The sequence below is a fragment of the Bufo gargarizans genome, chromosome 2 (assembly GCF_014858855.1).
Source record: "Bufo gargarizans isolate SCDJY-AF-19 chromosome 2, ASM1485885v1, whole genome shotgun sequence".
Taxonomy (NCBI): Eukaryota; Metazoa; Chordata; class Amphibia; order Anura; family Bufonidae; genus Bufo; species Bufo gargarizans.
In genome coordinates, this window is record NC_058081.1 from 231263078 (window position 1) to 231290585 (window position 27508).

Sequence of the window (27508 nt, forward strand, 5' to 3'; positions counted from 1 at the left end):
TACTTGGTACAACAGCTGACTGATGCAGTGCAGATTCCCATGAAAAAACAATGGCACGTGGATTTTCAATGAGCAAGATGCAATGTCCATTACCAACATATAATGCGATCTAATGTTTCCTGGTATGTTACAACTTTCCGCTACAGTACAGGCAAAATAGCGGAATTTTAAACAAGACAATTGGCTGTAGACGCCCAATAATATCTCCAAAACCAGACTGAATACCCGTAGAGGTTCATCTAGGAACCCATGTTTATGTGAACCATTTCTGCACTGGCGGATGTGCAGTACCACACAAGGAAGCGTATGTCACCATACTGTATATACGCTACACACCTGCTTCCTGAATGTAAAAGCTCCATACGGGCGACTTCTCCTTTCGCTAGTCTGAAGTCTCCGGTATAGAGAACAGTGCCATTTTGTCCTTGGAATAAAAACCTAAAGAAAAACAAGATCATCTCATGTCAGAATCAAGTCATATTCACAGTACACTAGAACGAGCGGGTTAGGCATTGAATGGAAATAGTAAAAATCTAAATATGTCTATTGTTTAAAAAATAACATAAAATACAGTTAAATGGTCAGGACATGCATGTCAATATGGGCCTTCTCTCTGCTTCCTTCTTGCCGTCACCTGAATACAGATCAGTTTAGTCTCTATACATTCTGGTTTGGATGGAGATTTTCCAGGGTTTCTCATCTTTTTCTACTTTGTAGTATTAGATGCTTTTATTAGGTTACACAGTTCAGTAGTGAATCCACGGCTTTTCAGTTAGAAATGTGCCAATAAAGAACCTGCTGTGGGCAATTTTATTTTTTTCTGGCGAAGGTCAATGGGGCATAAAATAATAGAAATGGTTGTAGATTGGGTCTTGATTCAGGCGTGAAATCTGCACTCAAATCCTGACCAAATCTCAAATGTGTGGAAATAAACTAAAGTTGGACAAAAAAAAAAAAAAAAACATTTATAATCAAGGTTTGAAATCAATAAACAGAGCAAGGCAAAATTTTAATTGGGAGGAATTCTGCATCATTTGGTGGTGAAAACTTTTTGGGCTGCCATTTTTCAGCTCAAGTTGTTCCAATGAAAGGGGGTCATGTGATATCGTGATATCTCGATTTTGCCTAGAATTTACTCAAACATTACTGGAAGTGTCAGCTCCGACGTCAAAGTGACCTAATCTACTTTACAAGATGTGTTTGATGTGCCCACCATTCTGCTGGATGCACGTGGTTAACCCTCGTGAACATGCAGAAGAACTGCAGGTGAAAACCTACGTATTTTAGACGTTTCAGCTTCCGACTACTCCTGCCTTTAGTGTCTAATACAAGAAGATGTCCCGACAGACATGTTGGTTTCCATGGGTCTAATATCTCTGTAACCTGATCATTGTATGAAATCATTATCATCATAGCAGATAGAACTATATATAATATACCGCCCCCCCCCCCCCTTTGCAACCTGTGGATATTCAGCTATTGAACTACAAGTCAAAGCAGTGCATGAAAACTCTAGCCTGTTATGGCATCCCAGAGGCCTGATATAACAGAACTGAGCACATTGTGCACATCCATCTGGCAGGCATGGATGCTGAGCAGTCACGTACAGTAATTTCTTTCACATACGTCAGTGGAGCCTAGGCTATTAGAACATATACTATACACACGCCTGCTCTCCATGGCATTAGGGGTTATCTGCGTCACTAGCTACAACACCTGCAGCTTCAGTAGGTTATTCTGGCTCTATGTAGACATGTCCCTTGCTGAAACCAGGAGCTAAAATGATGTTCTCCTAAGGGCCTCTTCCTGTTTTTACTGCTACTACTCAACTGACAAAGTAAGAATAAGCATTCTCATCAAGATACAGTAAGCAGCTTGTCGTACTCATATCAGCCGAGTGCTACCACTGACAACGCATTTCAGTCATATCCTATAATAGGTTTATGGTCAAATTTCTCTCCAGGGCATAGTCACAAAGTACAGTGGTCCCTCAAGTGACAATATTAATTGGTTCCAGGACGACCATTGTATGTTGAAGCCATTGTAACTTTAGTAATCGGTTCCAAAGCCCCAAAATGTCATCCAAGATGAGAGAAAATGAAGATTTAAGAAACATAAGCAGATAACCAAGACAGATAAAACAAGTCCTTACACATACCGTAACAGTTTCAACTTACAATGGGTCAGAAAAGACCTCTGTATGTTGAAAATATTGTACCCTGAGGCCATTGTATCTTGAGGGATCACTGTAATTTGGTCATAGTGTTAATAGACAGCAGTGGTTACATGTCGTTCTGTAATACATGGAATTTTGAAATTCCATTCAAACAATGTCCTATCCATCTCAAATTTGATTAGTTTTTTTCCCACTAAAAACAAGAAAACTACTGCAGTTAAAGTAGCGGTCAATCCAAGGCAGGTTGGAACTTGGAGTAAAATGGTCAGGAATCTCTATCCCCTTCATTATCTGTTTTTCATCTCCGTAAATGTGATCTATGCAGATCAGACATAGTAATAAGGAATATGGTGAATATTACATTACTGAACCTGGACAATGACCCGCCGGTAAGAGTGTGATCAGGACATCTTCTTTCTGGAATAGAAACACATCTGACTGCTAGAAATACACATATCGTGCAAAGGCTTTTTATTATTTTTATTAATGCTACGAATATAAAGCAAAGTCATTTCTGCATCGGTATTACAGCTGCAAATCTCAGCTTGAGGGCTCATGCACACGGCCGTATGTATTTTGTGGTTTGCAAAAAAATAGGGATGACGTCCGTGTGCACTCCGTATTTTGTGGAACGGAACAGCTGGCCCCTAACAGAACAGTCCTATCCTTGACCGTTACGCGGACAATAATAGAACATGTTCTATTTTTTTGGCAGAAGGGACATGCGGAAATACAGAAACAGAATGCACATGGAGTAAGTTCTGTTATTTTGCGGACCCATTGAAATGAATGGTTCAGCATACGGCCCACAAAAAAAAAAAAAAAAAAGCAGCGGACACGGAAAGAAAATACGTTTGTGTGTATGAGCCCTCAAGCTCACTAAAAGTCATCAGGTTGGGGCCGGGCCCGGAATTGCAGAAGTGAAGCTGCAGGAATGCGCTTGAGTATTAATCGTGTGAAACCGATCTAAAAGAGTTTTTCCACAAATAGCATTTATCACCTTAGCCACAGGCCCTGTGTCTTGTAAATACATTTTAGGGCTCATGCACACAAACGTACCATTCATTTCAATGGGATCACGAAAAAAAAACAGAAGTTAATCAGTGTGCATTCCGTTTCTGTATGTCCGTTCTGCAAAAAAATAAATAAAAAAATAGAACATGTCCTATTATTGTCCGCATTACGGACAAGGATAGTACTGTTCTGTTAGGGGCCAGCTGTTCCATTCCGCAAAATACGGAATGCACATGGACTTCATCCATATTTTTTGCGGATCTGTTTTTTGTGCGGACCGCAAACTACATATGGTCGTGTGCATGAGCCCTTAGAGTGACCTGCTTGTTTAGTAACCACTTGTACTGCCCACAGTAATTCTGGAGATGCTATACTTAATAACTATGCATTGTGTTGTTCCTCTTTTGCGCTTCTCAGAATGTTAGGCCAAAATCGACAACTGGGTCGACACAGGGGATTGGTAACACCCAGTTGTCAGTTTATTCATACATTTCTATGAGGAATAACTGAGGAACAGCAGAAACAAAGTTAAAGGAAAATACAGTCCATTATTATTATTATTTAGTGAGTATTTACTAAAGCAGACAGGCCTTAGATTTCCATAAGGAGCATGGTTTTGGTGCTAATTAAGCACAGAAATATTAATGTATATTATAGTCTATGCAACAACCATCGGCACTAAATCATATTGAATAAAGGCTACTATACAAATGATAACATGGCCCCGATACTGCCTTTTGCTGTGCAGCCGATTCTAGGAACAGGTCTCAAATGCCTCATGGAAAATCCTTCCCCGTCACCCAGGACCAAGGCCTAACAGTCTGACCAGAGACAGGACGTCATGTGGACACGGTCTACAAATAAAATACCACAGGTTCCCCTCGAAAACATTTCAAGTGGTAACTGAGATGGGAATAGTATTTTTAGGTGCTGTGACATCTAGTGTTTTAGTGGGGTTACTCTGCCCCACTTTTTGTGGTGTTTTTTTGCAGTAAAACCACCACCTCCAGATGTTAAAATGGGAAATTACAAAATGCAGGACACACACGTGCTTATTTTGCTACAGCCATTTCTGTTAATAAGGTGTTTTTTCTCGTGCTTTTTTCCATTGGGGGACACAGACCATGGGTATAGCTTAGAGGTATTAGTAGGAGGGACACTATGCAAATGAAAGAGCTCCTCCTCCTCGGGCTATACCCCCAGACTCCACCAGGAGGAACTCAGTCTTTGCTTAGTGTCTGGTGAAGGAGGTTGACACTCTCTGATTCTACTCCTTTTTGTTATTTTTATTCTAGATGGGGACACAGGTCGGCATGGCGCCTTCCTGGTCCCCCGTGGAGTGCCCGCCGCCGTCTTTGGGACGTTGCCTGGCTGCCTCCATTTCCCCCCAAGAAGATAAGTGGATCCGGGCTCGACCTGTTAGCTCCGGCATCCCACCAGCTGCTGGGACGCCTGCTGCCTACCCTCCTCCAGAGCACTGTTCTCCTGGATTGGAGTCAGAAGTCTGAAGAGGCGCATCCCTGCTGGTCTGGACATCGAGGGAGCATGCTGAGCAGATAAGTGTTGCACAATCCCTCCCCCTCCCTCTGTGTCTATTTGTCTGTGGCTGCCTGGGTGAGCTTGAAGAAGGATCCTGATGGGGCACTTTCTTCATTTTGGCACTGGAGTACTGGCATCTCTTCCCCTTAAACTGTGGGCTTCAGCGCTTCTCTCGTCGGGCCTTGGCTGCTGCGCTCCCTCAGCGCCCGCCGGCAGGCCGCTCCTCCACGTGGTGCGCTTATTTTCGTGCATATTTTCGCGCTCGCGCATATTTTCGCGCGCCATATTTTCGCGCGTGCGCATATTTTCGCGCGCGCTTATTTTTCGTGCGCGCGCTTATTTTCGCGCGCTTTTTTTCGCGCCATAATGACGCGTTAGGGGAGGCGGAGCCTCGGCATGCCGCTCTGACTCTCCTTACACCGGAGACTCTGTTTGCTCATGGCCGTGCAGCTCCTCATCACTCTACTCCGTTTTGTGCCAGGCAAGCTGGTAGCTCAGTGGTACTGCTGCTGTTGCCCCATGTCCAGGCTTTCTGAGTTCAAAGCCCCTTTCAGCCTTCAAAAATTGTTTATATTATTCTAGATGGGGACACAGGTCGGCATGGCGCCTTCCTGGTCCCCCGTGGAATGCCCGCTGCCGTCCTTGGACGCTGCCTGGCTGCCTCCATTGCCCCCCAAAGAAGACAAGTGGATCCGGGCTCGACCTGCAGCTCCGGTATCCCACCAGCTACTGGGTCTCCTGCTGCCACCCTCCACCAGAACACTGCACTCCTGGACAAGGAGTCAGACGCCTGAAGAGGTGCATCCCTGCTGGTCCTGGAGTCGAGGGAGAAGTTCTGCAGGAGCAGATAAGTATTACCTGCATCCCTGCCTTACCCCCCTCCTCCACCCCTCCTCCACGTCCCTGGGGGCCTGCGGTCCCCGCTTGGGCATCTGCCATGTCCAGCGCGGCCGCTAAATTGGTCTTAGTCACCAAGGCAACCATGTCCTTTAATCCTGTGGCGCTAACGACTCCATCTCTCTCAGTGGTCCCCACAGTGGGTGACTGACTACGAAGAGGCAGCGTGAGCGGCAGCATCCCACCTCGGATGTCTCTGTCTCTCCACCCCCCTCACCTCGCCGGTGGCGCTTGCGGACTGCTCTTCCCCCTCCCTAGGGAGAGTACTCCGAAGGAGAATTATCCGGCTCGGACGAGCCACGTCCTTTTTGGACTATAGGGCATTTTCAAATCCTGTGACGCCAACCACCTCTCTAAGTGGTTTTCCACAGAAGACGCCCGAATACTAACAGGGAGCGTGAGCAGCAGCATCCCTCCTCGGATGGCTCTGGCTCTCCCCCCCCCCCCCCCCCCCCTCGTCTAGAGGCGCGTTCGGGCAACTCTCCCCTCCCTTAGGGAGCGCAAGTCTGAAGGAGAATTTCCGGCTCTGATTAGGTCATGGAGCGGGACCCCTCGCCTAAGCTCTCCACCAGGGTGGCTGACTTAGTGGTGACTGTCCGAGACACCTTTATTCTCCAAGGGGATTCTCCTCCTTCCACTGGTCAGGAGTTCCCCCTTTTTCCGTCCAGGCAGTCGGAGACTACCATGTTCCCGGTCCATGAGGGATTTTTCCACGGTCATGTCCAGGGCCTGGGGTGGTCTTAATAAGGTTCTCGACCACCCAGCGCATGAATATACTTTCCTTTCCCTGCTGACGGCGAGGAGAGGTGTCTCCTCCCCCTAAGGTGGATCCTCCGGTGGCCGGATTAGCCAATTATGTGGCCCTTCCTGTCTTAGTCAGTTCCTCTTTCCAGGATGCTGTAGACAGACGCATAGACTCTCTTCCAGGTCCTTTTTTCGCTGGCAGCGCGTCCCTGTGACCTACCTTTCACTCAGCAGGGGTAGCCAGTGCTCTCTCGGTGTGGTTACAACACCACCACCAGGAACTGGCGGTACGAGATGCGGCTACTAACACACTGGAGTTGGTTCTCCAGATGTCTCAGGCTTCTAACATTCTTTGCGAAGCTTCTAGGGACATTGTTTCCCTCTTTGCCCGCAGGTTGGCCATCTCTGTCACTCAGCGCGAAGAGATCTGATTGAAGGTGTGGGACGCTGACACACCAAGCGTTCCCTTGCTAATCTCCCCTTTGGGGTTTCCAGGCCTTGTGGGGATCAGCTGGACGAGTTCGTCTCTGCATGCCTTTTGCCGTTTCTCATCTGGTAGGCCGTCGCCTGCTTCCTCCGCCGGGGGTCTCAGGTCGCCCGCAAAGAGGCCTTCCTTTGCACCAGCCTTCCCGGCACTAGAGGGCCCAGTCAGCCCGCCCTGCTGCTCCTAGGCCTATCACATGTCCCGATTGCGGAATCCCACCATCGATTCCTGCGCTTCGCCATTATGGGTCGACACTGTCAGTTTGTCGCCCTTCCTTCGGGTTGGCGTCCACCCCGCGGGTCCTTGCCACGGTCCTGGACCGCTCATGGCGCTTCTTCGTACCAGGGGCATTCCTTTGCTGCCCTGTCGGGACGATATCCGGATAGAGGCCCCCCTCTCTACCGCAGACCACGGACAGCGTCCGGATCACTGTTCAGTCCCTGGAACGGTTCGGCTGCCTGGTAACTTTCCCAAACTCCTGCCTCTTCCCGTCCCAGAGGCTCTCCTTCCGGAGGGTGATTTTGGACACCTCGGCTGCCAAAGTATTCTACCAGCCTTCAAGTCCTCCCAGGTCCAGGGGGCAGTGTCGCATCTGCTGCGCTCCCCGTGCCTCTCCATTCGGGAATACTTGCAGGTCCTGGGTCTTATGTAGCCTCTTTCGAGGCCTTTCCATATGCCCAGTTTCACACTCGCCTGGCGCAACAGGAGATCCTTTACCTTTCAGCGGGTTCGGGCAGTTCTCCCTTGGTGGCTGTTCCCAAAGAACCTGAGGTCGGGGAGTTCCTTTCTCGCATTCTCCTGGGCGATCGCCGCCACCGATGCCAGCATCCTGGGTTGGGGGGGCGTTTTCCAGTCTCGCACGGTTCAAGGAATTTGGCCGGCGGCAGAGTCTCGCCTTCCAATCAACTTTCTGGAATTGAGGGCGATTTTTTCCGCTCTCTCTCTCCTATTGGACCTCTCTCCTTGCGGGCCTCCCAGTGCGGGTTCAAACGGGCAATGCCGCGGCCGTTGCCTATATCGACCATCAGGACGGGACCCGCAGCCGGATGGTGATGCAGGAGGTGAAGTGAATTCTGACGTGGGCGGAGACTCACGTTCCGGTGTTGTCAGCAGTTTGCATTCCAGGAATGGACAACTGGACAGCGGACTTTCTAAGCCACAACACGGTGGATCCAAGCGAGTGGTCTCTGCATCCAGAAGGGTTCGAAGAAATCTGCCACAGATGGGACCGTCCGGATGTGGACTTAATGGCGTCCGGGTTCAACAACAAGATCCCAGTGGTCCTGGCTCGCGCCCGAGATCCGGAGGCGTACGGATGGATGCGCAGGTGTCTCCGTGGCAGGACTTCAGCCTCCTCTGTTTTCCTCTCCTACCAAAGGGTCTACGCCAGTTCGAGGCGGAAGGGACTCCGACCGTTCTCATCACCCCAGAGTGGCCTCGCCGCGCGTGGTTTTTCGGACGTGGCTCGGTTGCTGGCGGACGCCCCATGGCCTCTTCTCGACGGACAGGACTTACTGTCTCAGGGCCCGTTCTTCCACCGGAATTTGCGGTCTCTTCGTTTACCGGCGTGACTGTTGAAACCGCCATCCTGATAAAGATGGGGTTCTCGGATTCAGTGGTTAGGACCATGATCAGTCCGGGGAAGTCTTCTTCCTCCCGGATTTACTATCGTACCTGGATGGCCTTCCTATCCTTTTTTGAGGGTTCGGGGTTCCCTCCCCTTCGGTTTTCCATCTTGATGGTACTGTCTTTTCTTCAGTCTGGGCTTGTGCAGGGACTGTCGCTTAGTTCCCTGTAAGGTCAGGTTTCGGCGCGGGCCGTCAGAGGTCCCTTGCTCTTAAGGGTCCGGTGGTGACCTTTCTTCGGGGGTGGCGCATTCGGTTCCCCGTATGTTCCCCCTTTGTCTCCTTGGGATCTCAATTTGGTTCTGCGCGCTCTGCAGTCGGCTCCCTTCGAGCCTTTGAGGAGGGTCTCTCTGACTGTTCTCATCTGGACTTCCTTGTGACCATAGCTTCTGATACAGCTACATAGCGTAGTGATTAAAGTTCTGGGCTATTATGCAGTGGCTGTGAGTTCACGTCCCATCACGAGCTTTTAGGTCAGACTGGTGTCGAAGCTGGCCGCTCTTTCCTGTCAGGAGCCTTAATGGTTTTCCTCCAGGATTAAGTTGTGCTCCGTCCAGTCCCCTTCTTTTTGCCCAGGGTGGTCTCTCCCTTCCGCCTTGATGAGGATCTTGTCCTGCCTTCCTTTTGTCCTTCTCCGGCTAACCCCAAGGAACGCACTCTGCATTCCCTGGATGTTGTACGGGTCCTGAAGGTGTGTCTCGCGGCTACTGCTTCCGTCCGCCGTTCTTGGCGCTCTGGATCTGCTTGGCTATTTCCGCGGCTTGTCACGCTTGTGGTGGAGTTCCCCCGGCTAGAATTGCCGCTCACTCCATTGGGGCGGAGGGGGCTTCCTGGGCAAGACGCAGTCGTGCCTCTGCGTCTCAGCTGTGTACGGCGGCCACCTGGTCGTCCTTGCATACCTTTGCAAATTTTTGTCAGTTGCATTCACTGGCTTCGGCTGATGCGGCTTTGGCCGCAGGGTTTTGCAGGCTGTGGTTCCTGTTTGACCGTTGGGGCGTTCCTCCTGGCGGTGCTGATATTTTTTCCCACCCCATGGACTGCTTTTGGACGTCCCATGGTCTGTGTCCCCCAATAGAAAAAAGCACGAGAAAAGGAGATTTTTGTGAAACTCACCTGTAAAATCTTTTTCTCGTCTTTTCCATTGGGGGACACAGCTCCCACCCATTATTCCTGTTGCAGGAGGGGTCTTTAGTTCAGTTTTTTCTGTTTCTGGTTGGACCTTATGGCTTGGTCCGATGGTTTCCATGATTTTTTCTTGCTCCTTCTCCTACTGCTTGTGCAACGCCTGAGTTCCTCCTGGTGGAGTCTGGGGGTATAGCCCGAGGAGGAGGAGCTCTTTCATTTGCATAGTGTCCCTCCTACTAATACCTCTAAGCTATACCCATGGTCTGTGTCCCCCAATGGAAAAGACGAGAAAAAGATTTTACAGGTGAGTTTCACAAAAATCTCCTTTTTGTCTAACTTTTTAAAGCTTTAAATAAAATAAATAAATAAACACAGCATGCTGGAGCTCTTGGTGTTCTTCCAGGCATCTCTCTATAGGGGAAAAACACAATTTATCAAAACTGGTGTATAGGAAAACTGGCTTAGTTGCCCACAGCAACCAATCAGATTGCAGTTTACATTTTCCAAAGGAAGTTCTGATAAAACGCAAAGTAGAATCCGATTGGCTGCTTTCCTTTACACCAGTTTTGATAAACCTCCCCAAAGTGTGCAAAAAATACCAGAATAATAAGGGCTGTTTCACACGAGCGGATGCCGTGCGTGGCATCCGCTCCGTGAAAGAGTGCCAAGACCCAATGCAGACTGCAGAGGCACGGAGCAGTAACATGACTGATAATGCTCTGTGCCTCTCTCTGATCTCTTTACTACGAAATCACAGTGACAACTTTATCTCGCTGTGATTTCGTAGTAAAGAGATCATAGAGAGGCACGGAGCATTATCAGTCATGTTACTGCTCCGTGCCTCTGCAGTCTGCATTGGGTCTTGGCACTCTTTCACGGAGCGGATGCCACGCACGGCATCCGTTCGTGTGAAACAGGCCTAACTGCCAATTTAAAAAAAAATAAAAAATCATTAGGTGCCCAAAAAAAGTCTGCACTTATTCTGGCAGTCTTACAAGTAAAAAAAACAAACAAACACCAGGTCCAAATTCATGTGTCTAAGGGTCCATTCACACATCCGCAAAATGGGTCCGCATCCGTGTGCAGACCCATTTATTTTCAATGGGGCCGGAATGTGCTATCCGCATCCGCAGATCCGTACTTCCGCATCCGTGCTTCCGTTTCCGCCAAAAAATAGAACAAGTTCTATTCTTGTACGCAATTGCGGTCAAGATTAGGCATTTTCTATTATAGAGCCGGCGATGGGCGGTCCGCAAATTGCGGAATGCACATTGCCAGTGTCCGTGTTTTGCGGATGTGTAATTTGCGGATCCGCAGAACACTTACGGTTGTGTGAATGGACCCCAAGGATGTAGCTACAGCATTTCTGTTGGGCTTCTTGCCAGTAAGTGCATTGTAAGAGGTCAAGCAATACTCACATCACCAGAAGCTTCGTCGATCAGTGAAATCTGTGTTGGGGTGTCTACTTCAATAGCCCTCTGAACACAAAAGATATGGTGTAAATGCCGGTGCAGAGCCAATCACATCTTATATCATCTGAGTGCAATGCTTTGTCTATAAAGTGGTTTTTCCTAGAACTGGAAGCTTTGAAAACTCCGGACAGTAGCATCTAATCTGCGGCGTTCATGAAGAGGAACACTTACCATGCGTTTTTCCCAGAACGCATACTTTGGACTTGTTAGCAGCAATTCCTTTGTGACTGGAGAACAGTACAGGTAAACTTTCAGACTGGAAAATAGAAAGCATAAGAGACATTATATTTCTAGGCCCTATACAGAATGTATGGCAAATTGTGTCCACTTGCATATAAAGGACATTGGGTAGATTCAGTACTGCAAATGTACCATGATCCGAAGACACTTATTTGCCTTGGCTGACTGGGGAGCGAAAAGGAGGATGAATTAGCAACGGAGGAGTTGTGGTTTTAGATGTGACACAATAAATAGAAATGTAAAGGGGGCAATAAATGATAAAAGCGGCATTTACATTACTAAGACAGGAAGGCAGCAAAGAAGCCAAACTATAAGGAAAAAGTTGAATATGTAAAAGACAGATAAAGGCAGCCAAGCCAGATTCAATTATATAAATGGTAAAAAAAACTGAAAGTGTTGGTTCTTTAAAGAGTGATGAGGGAGGAGTTATAAAAATGAGGAGAAAGAAAATGTATTTAATATTTTTTTTCTCCACTTTATTCACTGAGGAAAATGAAATGTCAGATGAAATGCAGTGTCAAACTAAACTCCCCATTAAAAGTGTCCTGTCTGACATAGGAGGAAGTGCAGCGGCATCTTATAAAACATAAAAACAGACAAATCAACGGGTCCAGGTGGCATACATCCCCGTATTCTAAGAGAATTAAGTAATGTCATAGACAGACCCTTAAATGTGGTGCCAATATTCAAAAAGGAGTTAAAAACAGAGCCTGGAAACTATAGGCCGGTAAGTTTAACATCTGTCGTGGGTAAACTGTTTAAAGGTTTTCTAAGAGATGCTATCTTGGAGTACCTGCGTGAAAATAAGTAAATAATGCCGTATCAGCATGGCTTCATGAGGGATCGGTCATGTCAAACTAATCAGTTTCTATGAGGTGGTACGTTCTAGACTTGACCGAGGTGAGTCAAAGGTCGTATATCTGGACTTGTCCAAAGCATTTCACACTGTACCATATGAAAGGTTAGTATATAAAATGAGAATGCTCGGACTGGGAGAAAACGCCTGTATGTGGGAAAGTAACTGGCTCAGTGATAGAAAACAGAGGGTAGTTATTAACGGTACACACTCAGATTGGGTCACTGTCACTAGTGGAGTACCTCAGGGGTCAGTATTGGGCCCTATTCTCTTCAATATATGTATTAATGATCTTGTAGAAGGCTTGCATAGTAAAATATTGATGTTTACAGATGACACTAAACTGTGTAAAGTAATTAACACTGAAGAGGACAGTATACTGCTACAGAGGGATCTGGATAGATCGGAGGCTTGGGCAGGAAATGCTATGCAATCTGACAGCACCATGTTATAGAGCAGGAGAAGCTGAGCAAATTGATGTAGAGTTTTGTGGGAAATGATTCAGTAAAACGTGCAATTTATACATGTAAATCTCTACTGTGAACGGCTATCAGTACAGGAGGGAGGTGTTATCAGTGACTGACAGCTATCTCTCTATGCACACACTGCTACCAATCACTGATCACACCTCCTCCCTGTACTGAGAGCTCTTCACAGAGGGGGGAAAAAGCTGAGATATACATTTATCTAAACTAGGTTATGATTAAACTTAAATGAGTGTATATGAGCTGTCAGGAGTTCATATATAGGAGCAGCTCCCTGAAAAGACTTACTGAAAAGCAGAAGGAACAGTCTTCAGAAAGAGTGTAAACTGAAGACTGTAGAATACAAAGTGTCGACAATTTGTTATGAAGACCGAATGGAAAAAAGATTTTAGCCCAAGATAAGTACGGTAGAATCCCCCCACTGGTGTCCATAGCCTTTATAGTTAGGACAAAGATGGGACATTTGCATAAAATATTTAACATACCAGGACTCCAGTCGTCTTTTCAAGAAAGGAGAGCGAAGCCCTTTCATGTGATCTACAGAAGGGACAAAAAACATGAAAACCTAGAACAAGTATACTAAAATAAAAGTTATTCATGTAGATGGAATATCATTCTAAAGCAGTGGTGCGCAACTTTTTCTGGTTGGGGGCCACACTGTCAGACTGAAAGAAACCCAAGGACCGAAAATAAACGTTAAAGGGGTATAATCAACTGAAATACTATATTTATGGCATATTGAACAGTATATATCATAAATGTCTGGTTACACCTCCGGGATTCCCAATTCTAATGGGAGAATACATGAAAAATGCACGGTGAGAAGGCACAAGACATAGACCTACGTGTCTGTCACTAGATGGTTCCTGTCCGCACAGAATGGAATTGAGGGCCGCAGGTTGTGCTCCCCTATTCTAAAGTATGCTTTAAAAAAAACAAAAACAAAAACAAAAACCTCTGCTTTACCAGCCAAGCCCCCCCAGCAGACGCAGAAAGACTCCCCCCCCCCCACAGACGCAGGAAGACAGCACCCACAGACGCAGGAAGACAGCACCCCCCCCCCCACAGACACAGGAAGACAGCACCCCCCCCCCCCCACAGACACAGGAAGACAGCACCCCCCCCCCCACAGACACAGGAAGACAGCACCCCCCCCCCCCCACAGACACAGGAAGACAGCACCCCCCCCCCCCCACAGACACAGGAAGACAGCACCCCCCCCCCCCACAGACGCAGGAAGACAGCACCCCCCCCCACAGACGCAGGAAGACAGCACCGCATTTCCCCCCCCCCCACAGACGCAGGAAGACAGCACCGCATTTCCCCCCCACAGACGCAGGAAGACAGCACCGCATTCCCCCCCCCACAGACGCAGGAAGACAGCACCCCCCCCCCCACAGACGCAGGAAGACAGCACCACCCCCCCCCCACAGACGCAGGAAGACAGCACCCCCCCCCCCCACAGACGCAGGAAGACAGCACCCACAGACGCAGGAAGACAGCACCCCCCCCCCACAGACGCAGGAAGACAGCACCCCCCCCCCCCCACAGACACAGGAAGACAGCACCCCCCCCCACAGACGCAGGAAGACAGCACCCACAGACGCAGGAAGACAGCACCCCCCCCCCCCCCACAGACGCAGGAAGACAGCACCCCCCCCCCCCCACAGACACAGGAAGACAGCACCCCCCCCCCCCCCCCCACAGACACAGGAAGACAGCACCCCCCCCCCCACAGACACAGGAAGACAGCACCCCCCCCCCACAGACACAGGAAGACAGCACCCCCCCCCCCAGACACAGGAAGACAGCACCCCCCCCCACAGACGCAGGAAGACAGCACCGCATTTCCCCCCCCCCCCCCACAGGACGCAGGAAGACAGCACCGCATTTCCCCCCCCCCCCACAGACGCAGGAAGACAGCACCGCATTTCCCCCCCCCCCCACAGACGCAGGAAAGACAGCACCGCATTTCCCCCCCCCCCACAGACGCAGGAAGACAGCACCGCATTCCCCCCCACAGACGCAGGAAGACAGCACCGCACCCCCCCCCCACAGACGCAGGAAGACAGCACCCCCCCCCCCACAGACGCAGGAAGACAGCACCCCCCCCCCACAGACGCAGGAAGACAGCACCCCCCCCCCCACAGACGCAGGAAGACAGCACCCCCCCCCCACAGACGCAGGAAGACAGCACCCCCCCCCCACAGACGCAGGAAGACAGCACCCCCCCCCCCCACAGACGCAGGAAGACAGCACCCCCCCCCCCCCCCCACAGACGCAGGAAGACAGCACCCCCCCCCCCCCACAGACGCAGGAAGACAGCACCCCCCCCCCCCCACAGACGCAGGAAGACAGCACCCCCCCCCCCCCCACAGACGCAGGAAGACAGCACCCCCCCCCCCCACAGACGCAGGAAGACAGCACCCCCCCCCCCACAGACGCAGGAAGACAGCACCCACAGACGCAGGAAGACAGCACCCACAGACGCAGGAAGACAGCACCCCCCCCCCCACAGACGCAGGAAGACAGCACCCCCCCCCCCACAGACGCAGGAAGACAGCACCCCCCCCCCCCCACAGACGCAGGAAGACAGCACCCCCCCCCCCACAGACGCAGGAAGACAGCACCCCCCCCCCCCCCACAGACGCAGGAAGACAGCACCCCCCCCCCACAGACGCAGGAAGACAGCACCCCCCCCCCCCCCCACAGACGCAGGAAGACAGCACCCCCCCCCCCCCCCCACAGACGCAGGAATACAGCACCCCCCCCCCCCCCACAGACGCAGGAAGACAGCACCCCCCCCCCCCCCCCCACAGACGCAGGAAGACAGCACCCCCCCCCCCCCCCACAGACGCAGAAGACAGCACCCCCCCCCCCCCCACAGACGCAGGAAGACAGCACCCCCCCCCCCCAACAGACGCAGGAAGACAGCACCCCCACCCCCCCCCCACAGACCAGGAAGACAGCACCCCCCCCCCCCACAGACGCAGGAAGACAGCACCCCCCCCCCCCACAGACGCAGGAAGACAGCACCCCCCCCCCCCCACAGACGCAGGAAGACAGCACCCCCCCCCCCACAGACGCAGGAAGACAGCACCCCCCCCCCCACAGACGCAGGAAGACAGCACCCACAGACGCAGGAAGACAGCACCCACAGACGCAGGAAGACCAGCACCCCCCCCCCCACAGACGCAGGAAGACAGCACCCACAGACGCAGGAAGACAGCACCCCCCCCCCACAGACGCAGGAAGACAGCACCCCCCCCCCCCACAGACTCAGGAAGACAGCACCCACAGACGCAGGAAGACAGCACCACCCCCCCCCCCCACAGACGCAGGAAGACAGCACCGCACCCCCCCCACAGACGCAGGAAGACAGCACCCCCCCCCCCACAGACGCAGGAAGACAGCACCCCCCCCCACAGACGCAGGAAGACAGCACCCCCCCCCCCCACAGACGCATGAACACAGCACCCCCCCCCCCACAGACGCAGGAAGAACAGCACCCCCCCCCCCCCCCCGACGCAGGAAGACAGCACCCCCCCCCCCCACAGACGCAGGAAGACAGCACCCCCCCCCCCCCCACAGACGCAGGAAGACAGCACCCCCCCCCCCCCCACAGACGCAGGAAGACAGCACCCCCCCCCCCCCCCCACAGACGCAGGAAGACAGCACCCCCCCCCCCCCACAGACGCAGGCAGCAGCCCCCCCCCCCCCACAGACGCAGGAAGACAGCACCCCCCCCCCCCCACAGACGCAGGAAGACAGCACCCCCCCCCCCCCCCCCCACAGTACGCGGAAGACAGCACCCCCCCCCCCCCCCACAGACGCAGGAAGACAGCACCCACCCCCCCCCCACAGACGCAGTAAAGAGAGCCCCACCCCCCCCCCACAGACGCAGGAAGACAGCACCCACCCCCCCCCCCCCACAGACGCAGGAAGACAGCACCCACCCCCCCCCCCACAGACGCAGGAAGACAGCACCCACCCCCACAGACGCATGAAGACAGCACCCACCCACCCCCCCCCCACAACGCAAGACAGCACCCCCACCCCCCCCCACAGACGCAGAAGACAGCACCCACCCCCCCCCACAGACGCAGGAAGAGCACCCACCCCCCCCCACCCCACAGACGCAGGACAGCACCCACCCCCCCCCCCACAGACGCAGGAAGACAGCACCCACCCCCCCCCCCACCCCCACAGACGCAGGAAGACAGCACCCACCCCCCCCCCCCCCCCACAGACGCAGGAAGACAGCAAAACAACCCCGCAATAAAAGTGCGCCCCCTATGGCCTGTGTCAGAAAGGTGCCCTAGGCCAGGGGTGGGCAGACTGTGGCTCTCCAGCTGTTGTAAAACTACAACTCCCATCATTCCCTGCTGTAGGCAGACTGGGAGTTGTAGTTTTACAACAGCTGGAGAGCTGCAGTTTGCCCATCCCTGCCCTAGGCTGTCCTCTGACCCTGGCATGAGATCGCTGTCTCCTATCCTGTCATGGCTAATGAATGGAGCATGCAGGGAGTCGTAGTTTCACCACAGCCGGTTAGCCATCACTTCCCAAGTGTTCCGAAACTACAACTCCCAGAATGCTCCATGCGCTTTTCCAGCAGTTAACAGAACAGCACGGCACTTTGCATGCTGGGAGTTGTAGTTTCACAGCAGCTGATTCCCTGCTGTAGTCTGTATGCAGCTCTGTGGACTCTCACCCTTGTGGCAGTGGGACAGGAAGTAAGCTCTGGCGGAGAGGTTCTCTCTGTCAAACCTGTCGATGGATATGGAAGGGTATTCCTTCATCCGGCCCTGGAAGGAGCTCATGTTAACAGCAGTGCGAGGCTGCACAGTCCTAGCCAGCTAAAGGACCTCTGATGATGTCATGCCCATGTGACCAGGCTCTGGAGTAGGCGGAGCCAGTGTGGAGTCTGCAAGAAGCACAGTGGTTTTCCCGGGCTTATGAGTGGTTTGCTAGCCAGGACTAGGGCAGAAGCCCTTCAGGAGCGGACCTTCTAGCCAATCAGCGCTGTACTGTCTGAAGTCAGCAGCCAATCAGATAAGAACTGGGTGAGAATGCTTGTATTACAAGGCAGAGCCTGTTTCCCAGGGAAATGTTACAACGTCCACCATCTCTAGGGCATGTTAGCCACGCCCATAAACTTAGGGCAATCATTTTTGGCCTCATCTTCTGAAGCTGCGCGTCAGTTGTCGCTAGGAGACCGGAGATCTGTAACTGCTGCTGATCGGTGCTTTTGGGTAAGGACTGGAGACGAATAATTCCCGGACTTCTTCTTATAGCAGGGCAGGGATAACGTTATTCTCAGGGCCACCATACAATCCTATGGGAACATCACATGTCGTTACAGTTTATCCAATGACTTGTATTCTGGTCCACGTTAGATCACACAAGGCATCTTATAAATCATGCATGATTAACCCCTTCAGGACGTGGCCTATGTTGGAGTTAAAGGGGTTGGCCACCTTTTGGGGGTGGTTTGGTACCCCCTTCCCAGGCTGAAGGGAAGTATACTTACTTACTTGCTCCCTGCCACTGGATCTGGGCTCCTTCGCCCCCTGGCCTCAGCTGTCCCCCGCTTTGATGCTGGACGCAGAAGTGACCTGCTTCTCTTTGCAGAACTGCCCAGGAGGGAGAGTATGCTAAAAAAATAATCAACCCCTTTAAGGACGCCATGATTTTTTACATTTCCTCATCTCTGCATTTAACGAGCCGCATTCCCTTATTGTTTCATCAACATAGCCCTATGAGGCCTCATGCACACGACCGTTCCGTTTTTTGCGGTCCACAAAACACGGAAGCCGCCAGTGTGCCTTCCACAATTTGCGGAACGGAACAGGCGGCCCATTGTAGAAATGCCTATTCTTGTCCGCAAAACGGACAAGAATAGGACATGTTATATTTTTTTAGCAGGGCCATGCAAAGGAGCAACGGATGCGGACAGCACATGGATGAATGGGTCCCCATCCGAGCACGACTCGGATGGGGACCAAAACAACGGTCGTGTGCATGAGGCCTGAGGGTGTTTTTTTTTTTTTTTTCGTTTTTTGCAGGACCAGTTGTATTTTTTCAACAGCCCCATTTTAAGGTACATCTAATGTAACTTTGTTACTTGTATAACTTGTCAGTCACAGTGATTGGCCACGTCGGCCACGGGACCAAGTGGCTGGGAACGGAGCTGTGGGGCGGGAACAGCAGCACTGTGGATGGGTGCTTTAATTGATACCCAAACAGAAAGCAGGCACCACCGAAATAACCCTCCATATATTACAAGGGGTATGTTACCAATGTGCCCAATAAGTCTGTGCAAATACAAACACAGGGCACGCTGCAGGTGGGCTTCATTTACCCATCCAGGTATGCATTATGCACTTTCTTTTTGGTTGGATGTCACATTATAGAAGATTCAGCCTCTTCATTTTTGGTGGGGGAAGGGGGGGCATTCATAAAAAATAGATTTTTTTTCCTCCTTTTCCTCCTAACACAGTGTTTACTATACGTTCTGTCTAGACCACTATTTATGTTTGCACACAGGGGGAGATTTATCAAAACTGATATAAAGGAAAACTGGCTTAGTTGCAGATAGCAACCAGTCAGATTCCTTCTTTAATTTTCTAAAGAAGCTTTGAAAAATGAAAGGTGGGATCTTATTGGTTGCTATGGGCAACTAAACCAGTTTTCCTTTATATCAGTTTTGATAAATCTCCCCCTGTGTGCCTTTTGGTGAACAACTCCCATATTTTGATGTCACCACCATCTACTCGGGTTGCGTTCTTCATTTCACTATTTATGCAATTAGTTTTTTATCTCACTGTGTGGTACGTTGTCACGTGCTTTGTATTATACTTAATTAGGGTTGTTTGTCTTGTTTACGACATACCACTCTTTGGATGTATTAGGCCTCTTGCACACGACACGTGGCCGTGCTGCGGCCTGCAAATTGTGAGCCGCAATGCACGAACACCCACCATGGGGCAGCCACAGCGGACAAGAATAGAACATGTTCTATTTTTTCGGGAACGGAATTGCTGACGTGTGAATGGACCCTAATGGGTCCGCGATCCGGCCGTTCTGCAAAAAGATAGGACATGTTCTATCTTTTTGCAGAACGGAAGTACGAGACGAAACCCCACGGAAGCACCCGTAGTGCTTCCGTTCCGAATCTCCGGATTTGCGGACCCATTCAAGTGAATGGGTCCGCATCCGTGATGCGGAATGCCCACGGAACGGCGCCCGTGTATTGTGAAAAGCACAAATGTGGTCCACAATACGGCCACTGAGCGTACACGTTTGTGCACCATAAGCCTTACCATACTTTTCGCTCCATAAGACAAATTTTACCCCAAAAAAGTAAGAGCAGGGAGCAGGAAAGGTAAGTTTTATTTTTATTTTTTTGTGTGATCTGAGGTCTGATGAAAGTTACAGGGAGCCATGTCTATGAGACTAGCATCTGATTAACATTGGGGGTCTGATCTGAGGTCTGATTAACATTGGGGGTCTGATCTGAGGTCTGATTAACATTGGGTGTCTGATCTGAGGTCTGATTAACATTGGGGGTCTGATCTGAAGTCTGATTAACATTAGGGGTCTGATCTGAGGTCTGATTAACATTGGGGGTCTGATCTGAGGTCTGATTAACATTGGGAGTCTGATCTGAGGTCTGATTAACATTGGGGGTCTGATCTGAGGTCTGATTAACATTGGGGGTCTGATCTGAGGTCTGATTAACATTGGGGGTCTGATCTGAGGTCTGATTAACATTGGGGGTCTGATCTGAGGTCTGATTAACATTGGGGGTCTGATCTGAGGTCTGATTAACATTGGGGGTCTGATCTGAGGTCTGATTAACATTGGGGGTCTGATCTGAGGTCTGATTAACATTGGGGGTCTGATCTGAGGTCTGATTAACATTGGGGGTCTGATCTGAGGTCTGATTAACATTGGGGGTCTGATCTGAGGTCTGATTAACATTGGGGGTCTGATCTGAGGTCTGATTAACATTGGGGGTCTGATCTGAGGTCTGATTAACATTGGGGGTCTGATCTGAGGTCTGATTAACATTGGGTGTCTGGTCTGAGGTCTGATTAACATTGGGAGTCTGGTCTGAGGTCTGATTAACATTGGGAGTCTGGTCTGAGGTCTGATTAACATTGGGGGTCTGATATGAGGTCTGATTAACATTGGGTGTCTGATCTGAGGTCTGATTAACATTGGGGGTCTGATCTAAGGTGTAATGAAGATTGGAGGTCTGATGAAAGTCTGGGAAAGATGGGTGACAGCTGGTAAAGGCCATATTGGCGGTCACTCAACTTTCCTAGGTAGATATTGTCAATCTTATATTCAAACGGCATTCAGGTCTGATGAAGATTGGGGAGGGGGGGGGGTCTGATCTAAGGTCTGATTAACATTGAGGGGGTCTAATCTGAGATTTTATTAATATTGGGAATCTGATCTGAGGTCAGGTTAACATTGGGGGTCTGCTCTGTGTTCTGATTAAAGCCTCATGCAGACGTCCGTGAAACACGGTCCGTGAGATACTGGACTGGCATTGCAGGAGCGCACAACGTCATTGGTTGCTATGACGCTGTGCGCTCCTGCAATGCCAGTCCTGTATCTCACGGACCATGTTCCACGGATGTCTGCATGAGGCTTAACATTGGGGATCTGATCAATATTGGGGGTCTGATGAAAGTATGAGAAAGTTGGGTGACAGCTGGTAAAGGCCATATTGGCGGTCACCCAGCTTTCTCAGGTAGATATTGTCGATCTTACATTCACAGGGAATTCAGGTCTAATGAAGATTGGGATTGTCTGATATAAGGTCTGATTATCATTGGGGGGGGGGGGGTCTGATCTGAGGTCTGATTATCATTAGGGGGGGGGTCCGATCTGAGGTTTAATAAAGATTTAGGGGTGGGATGGAAAATATATATTTTTTTAAATGTTATCCTCCTAGGGGCATCTCATAAAGCGAAAAATACTGTATGTGGTTTTAATGTTTTAAATTGTGTTCTTGGCATTGGTATTTGCTAAATATTGTCAATTTTTATGGATGTGGATTGTGCTTCTGAATATGTGTCACCTGTGTTTGTATTTAGGTGTTTCAGTTGGGCACAGGTTCTGAGGATTGGGTTGGTGAGCTCCTAGGCAGGACAACCCCTTGTTACTCATTACTTCATGGCGAGGAACCTTGTTTCATATGAAGTAATGAAATGTTGGAAAAAGGAATTGTTTTTACTGCATTTTCTTCCGTCTCCCTTTAGAGATTTGACGAGACTGAATACAGCCACAACCTCTCAGCAATGTCTAATGAAGAATCTGGTGCCTTCAACTCTGAAGTTAAACCAAAATCAATGACTCGTGCAAAGCAATGGACAGATGAGATAGAAAACCTGTACAGATTCCAAACCGCTGGCTACAGAGATGAAGTGGAATACAGGCATATAAAGCAAGTGGCTATGGTGAGAGCTTTGTGTACAGATCCATTAGTATTCTTACATTTATATCCACAAGGGGAGTCATTAATCTAGAGCAGCATTACCATGCAGTTTATTTATTTATTAGTTATTTTATGCACTTATATAGCGCTACTATATTCTGCAGAGCTTTACAGACATTAGCATCCAACTGTCCACAATGGGGCTCACAATCTAAGGTCGCTATCAGTATGTCTTTGGAGTGTGGAAGGAAACTGGAGAACCGGGAGGAAAGCCACGCAAATACGGTTTGCGCCTTTTTATTTACTCTGGCGTAATGCAGTAGTGTAAATGACCCCAGAGTATTCCAATCGCTCACCCACCCAGGTTTCATTGGTATGTATTCAGCAAGGAGTCCTTTAGAGTGTTAAAATTATCCAGGATTTTAAATTGTGTATGACAACAGGGAACCTGCTAAAATAAAAAATAAGCCATTCTAACCCATCAAATCTCAATTTACTCGGGTGGACCCACCGGGACCTGGCAAGCATCAGCTCAAGAGCAGCAGGGGGAGGTTTTGCTTCTTTTAATTTTTTTTTTAACCACTCAGCTCTTTGAGAAAAACTTTTCTCAGCTGCATTCTTTGTCCAAAGTGGTACCTGTGAAGAAATCGATACTCGCCTGCTCCCTAGCTTCAGGGCTGTCTTCACTGGACTTGCAACCCTGTCTGTCAACAGTTGCACTGATGGGGTCATGTGCAATGCTGCAGCCAATGACTGGCTTCAGAAGCTGACATATTCCCAAGCGGCATCTCGCTGCTGGGTCACGTGTCGCTTGCGGACACATCACTGCTGAGGTCAGTCATTGGCTTCAGCAGAGCATATGAAAGAAGACGTGGACTGGAGGTCCGGTGAGGACATCCTGGAAGCCCAGGAGCCCAAACTGAGCGACGGAAAGCAGGCGAGTATAGATTGCTTTACAGGTTCTTGCGAGGCTCCGTATAATTACAGTGCAATGATATTGTGGGAAAAGGAGCTGTGCCTCCAGCCTTCATTTGTGGGTGTACTATTGTAATTGAATAAGATACTTTGGAGCTAGAGGAACTCTTTTAGATTATAACATAAATTATAATTTAAAATATAATTATAATAAAACATTAAATAAAATAAAAATATATATATTACATAGCACCCTAATGTAGTCATAAGTCCAGCTCGCCCAGAAAATAGCAGGGCCCATACTGCTACAGTGCGAGTATACAGTGCACGCTTATAGTGCGGACTTCATCCGTCCCATTGATCATTGCATCCTCCTCTTTTCTCCACGGCTTAGGCATCCAAAAATATAACTCCCACTTTCTCTACACCTTCTTTGTAGAGAGCGCACAAGGCACAACCATCGCGTCGGTGTCTGCCTAATTGGCAATATCTTTACTCATCCTTTTCCTAAGAGGGAGGGGTGATTTGGCGCAGGAGGAGGAGAAAAGCACAAAGACTGGGTGGAATCCATTAAAAACCGCGGTTGCTGACCTTTTTTTATTATACTTATTATACAAGCTGAGAGGCTTTTGTGGGTTGCCAGCGGTATTATACTGCTAGCAACCTACTTCACTGTCGGAATAGGAGATGCACAAACACAGACGTATACAGAACGTACCTTTTTTAATTGTAATATCATTTTTATAAATCCTGACTGTTGCTGTAGACACAGAATTTTTGATAACTGGAGACAATATTCCTTTTCTTTCTTAGGTGGATCGCTGGCCAGACACCGGATTTGTGAAAAAGTTGCAGAGGAAAGACAATACATTTTATTACTACAACAAGAGCAGAGAATGTGAAGACAAAGAAGTCCATAAAGTAAAAGTGTATATCTACTAAATAAATGTCCACACATTGTACTGAGCCAATGGTCCTCATGTGTTATTCAGTAACCCAGTGGAAATGTGTGTCTGTCTGGCCGTGTGTACGGCCTGATTCTGATGTGTGTACGGTACACAGTTTTGAAGGGGTTATCCGGTTGCAATAAGTTATTCCCTATCCACAGGATCATGAGAATGGTGGCCCTGTACCCTGTGGGGACCCCATAATGAATGGAATGGAAAGTAGGCTGGGCATGTGCACAACTCCTTCATTCATCGCCGTGGGACTGCCAGAAATAGCCAAGTATTTGTACTCCGCTGTCTCAACCTGCAACTCCAGGTTTATGGAGCACCTTAAAGGGGTATTCCCATCACAGATAATGGGGGCATATCGCTAGGATACGCCCCCATTGTCTGATAGGTGCGGGTCCCACCTCTGGCACCCCCACCTACAATGAGAATGGAGCGGGGAAATGAACGGAGGGCACACTGAGCATGTGCAGCCGCCCTCCATTCATTTCTATGGGGCAGCCGAAAATAGCCGAGCTCTGGCTCGGCTATTTCCGTCTGGCCTAGAGGAATGAATGGGAGCAGGGGCCGCGCGGTGCGCTCCCATTCACTTCTATGGGAGCAGCGCTTGGTGGTGGGCAGACCCCAGGAAATCCGGGGTCCTCCAGCCACAGCTCTCCCTGCCCCGTTCTAATTGTAGGTGCGGGTCCCAGAGGTGACCCCATTGTCTGTGATGGGAATACCCCTTCAAACCCTCACCTATCTTATAGTTTTCACCTATCCTTTGATAGGGTCAGACAATATCCATAGTCAGGAGACAGGCTGAGGTCAGGGCAGGCTAGGTACTAGCCTATTTGAGAGACAAGTCGGAAATCATGGCAGGCAACAGTAGGGCAATCCAAGAACAGGTTAATGTCAGGTCAGGCGACTAGGAGTCTGTGCACAGAGATCAGACAGAAAATGACACCTATGCTGTTCACTAGAGATTAGATAACCTAAAACTCTGGCACCTCCTACTAGGGAGGGTGCCTGAAATACCCAAGGACAACCACCTACTGCCTGGAGACACATTTGGATGTGTACATGTTGGCCCTTTAAGAGTCTCTGACCATGCACAAGGAGTAGGCCAGGAGGCCTAGCAGAAGATGATCAGGTTGTAACTTGCATATGCTGACAAGGATGCCAGCAACTGGGAACGCTGTTGGCAGAAGAGAAAGGTCGGATGGTGGCAGGGTAAGTACCGAGGGGACAGACCACCAGCATAACAGTAGCGCCCACCCCAACGTCCCCTCTTCTGCATGCCACTCCCAATGGCCCCCAAGACCTCTCCAAAGCCTTTCCAGTCCACCAAGAAGTATATTTTGCCTATTACTTTCTTTATAATGAGTATGTTTTTGACCTCATAAGTACTCTCTGAACTGACTGGAGAGGTAGTAGGGATGGAACCCTTACCAGTACCAGATGAAGAACTCAAGCTTGAATAGAAACATGAAAGGAATTAGGCACACGTAAAAAAAAAAGGAAGTAATAACTTATAGCAGACAGGATTTCACTTTTTGATGATTTGAACTGGTCCCCCAGGACAGAACCGGTGCCTCTTGGATTCAGGTACAAAGGTTTTAACAAAATCAATATCCCTAATACAAACTGGAGCCACATTCACAATTTTGGCAGGATCAATGTTTTGTGATCAGTATAAATCACGACTAGATGACTTGCTCCCTCCAAGAGATAACGCCACTCCTCCAAGGCCATCTTCATGGCCAAAGGTTCTCAGTAACCGATAGAGTAATTATGATCTGCAGCAAAAAAAGTATTGGAGAAGAACCCACCATTCACCATCCTGCCTGAGTCAGAAGTGCCCCTGTGGATGAAGCGTCTACTGCCAAAAAGAATCGCCTGGTAGCATCCAGACAATGGAGGACTGGAGCAGAGGAAGCAGCTTGCTTAAGAGTCTGAAAGGCAGATTCTGCCTCTGGAGTCCACTTATTGGCATCTCATCCTTTGTGGGCCAGAGATTTGTGAGCAGAGATTGGTGCAGTCGTAGAAAAATACAGGATGAACTGTCTACAATAGTTCTCAAAAACCCAGGAATAGTTGGATTGCGCGTAAGCTAGATGAACAAGGCCAATTCAGTACATCAGTCAATTTCTCTGGAACCATCTGTAGGCCCTGATCAGAAATTATATATTTGAGAAATGGGAGGGAACGTGTCCCGAAGACACATTTTTCAAATTTTGCGTAGTCTATTCATCCCTAACTGTTACAGTACAGTATAGACATGTTTACAATAAGATGTTAAGCCCAGAGAATATAGCAGAATGTCATCTAGATGCACAACTACACATGTGTACAGAAGGTCCCTGAAAATATTAACAAATTCCTGAAAGAAGGCTGTAGTATTACTTAGACCATAGTGCATAACCAGGTATTCATAGTGACATTCATATTGACATAGTCGCACGGGTGTTGTGGACTTCCATTCAACACCTTGTTGGATCCAGGTCAAGTTGTAGGCACCATGTGAATCAAGTTTAGAGTAGATTTTGGCGCCACACAGTCAAACAGTTCTGGGATTAGAGGTAATTGATACTTATTTTTCATTGTTGTTTATTGTCCATCCGAAGAAGACGATTAGAGTGTGAACCTTCTAAGTTTACTTTTATATATTCCAACATAGCCTGGGTCTCTAAGTATAGACAGAGGATATACACCAGTGTTTCTGAACTTTAACCCTCAGGTCCCACCTGCCGGTTATGATGTGAGAATATCCCACAGAATGAATACCTGTGATAAGTCCTGATACATTGACAATGACTACATTAGATGCTACATTTTAAGGAAATCCTGAAAACATGACTTGTTGGGGGGGGGGGGGGGGGTCGTGAAGATTGGAGTTGAGAAACCCTGACATACACGGCCACACGGAGATGTGGACCCAGGAGTCAACTTAATCAGACAATCATAAGGACAATATGACGCCAGGGACTCTGCCTTCTTCTTGTGAAAGACATCAGAAAAAAGATGGGATGCTACTGACATATTTTAAGGTACAGGTTGAGATCAAGCAGGCCGAACAGACGTTAGGCATTTGGAATAACAGGATGACCCTCAACATACAATTTGATCAGAACTCCAATCCAGGACTCCGTATACGGAGCCAGTGTAGCCCCAAAAGCAGGGAACTTGACAACCTTGGAAGCACGAGTAGAAAATCTTCTATGACTGGAGTACATCCACTTTCAGATCCAAGGGCACTGTGACAAACTGTATGGACTCAGACAGAGCACTCCCATCAATGATGTCACCACCAAGGGTCTTGCCAAACGTCGGTCGGGTATTCAATGTCCACAACTGTCTGATGCATAAAGCTTTCTGCCTGACTAGAATCCAGGAGGCTGACACAGTGAACTGGGTACCAGCTCAGGATAACGTCACTGGCAATGAGAATCGTGGACAGAACTGATCTTCTCCCAGGGCTGCCTTTTCTACAGACCCTAGGCTCTGAGGTTTCACAGCTTCTCAAGACAACTGTGGGCAAGGCACCGACTTC

The 27508-nt window shown here is 49.4% G+C and overlaps 2 protein-coding genes across 4 annotated transcripts in view; one reads left to right on the forward strand and one right to left on the reverse strand.

Annotated features, from left to right (window-relative positions):
• Positions 1–17509, reverse strand: part of DCLRE1C (DNA cross-link repair 1C) — a 53133-nt gene extending 35624 nt beyond the window's left edge. The window contains exons 1-6 of one of the 2 annotated variants that reach the window (XM_044280105.1): positions 17369–17509; positions 13143–13194; positions 11248–11332; positions 11023–11082; positions 2538–2593; positions 337–438 (exon numbers count right to left, since the gene is read on the reverse strand). In XM_044280105.1, coding sequence (XP_044136040.1) covers positions 337–438; positions 2538–2593; positions 11023–11082; positions 11248–11332; positions 13143–13194; positions 17369–17477 — 464 coding nt within the window. In that variant the 5' untranslated portion in view covers positions 17478–17509. Of the gene's footprint in view, positions 1–336; positions 439–2537; positions 2594–11022; positions 11083–11247; positions 11333–13142; positions 13195–17368 lie in introns of those variants that run through there. The other variant, XM_044280106.1, reaches the window with a different exon arrangement.
• Positions 17510–17581: 72 nt separating this feature from the next.
• MEIG1 (meiosis/spermiogenesis associated 1) lies at positions 17582–23989 on the forward strand. Of its 2 annotated transcripts, none has more exons than XM_044280108.1 (3): positions 17582–17720; positions 21933–22130; positions 23837–23989. In XM_044280108.1, exons 2-3 carry the CDS (start codon positions 21972–21974, stop codon positions 23963–23965), a joined length of 288 nt encoding a protein of 95 aa, XP_044136043.1. In that variant the 5' UTR covers positions 17582–17720; positions 21933–21971; the 3' UTR covers positions 23966–23989. The 2 variants fall into 2 exon arrangements, with proteins under 2 accessions (XP_044136043.1, XP_044136042.1); XM_044280107.1 differs by lacking the exon at positions 17582–17720 and adding an exon at positions 17775–17909.
• Positions 23990–27508: the final 3519 nt, after the last annotated feature.

What these genes read in the sequence shown, in the direction of transcription:
- MEIG1 (XM_044280107.1), top strand. Translation starts at nt 17,793, where the DNA reads ATGTTAGCCACGCCCATAAACTTAGGGCAATCATTTTTGGCCTCATCT. An exon ending in CTGCTGATCGGTGCTTTTGG is followed by an intron (nt 17,910 to 21,932) that starts GTAAGGACTGGA and finishes GTCTCCCTTTAG; the next exon opens with AGATTTGACGAGACTGAATA. An exon ending in ATATAAAGCAAGTGGCTATG is followed by an intron (nt 22,131 to 23,836) that starts GTGAGAGCTTTG and finishes TTTCTTTCTTAG; the next exon opens with GTGGATCGCTGGCCAGACAC.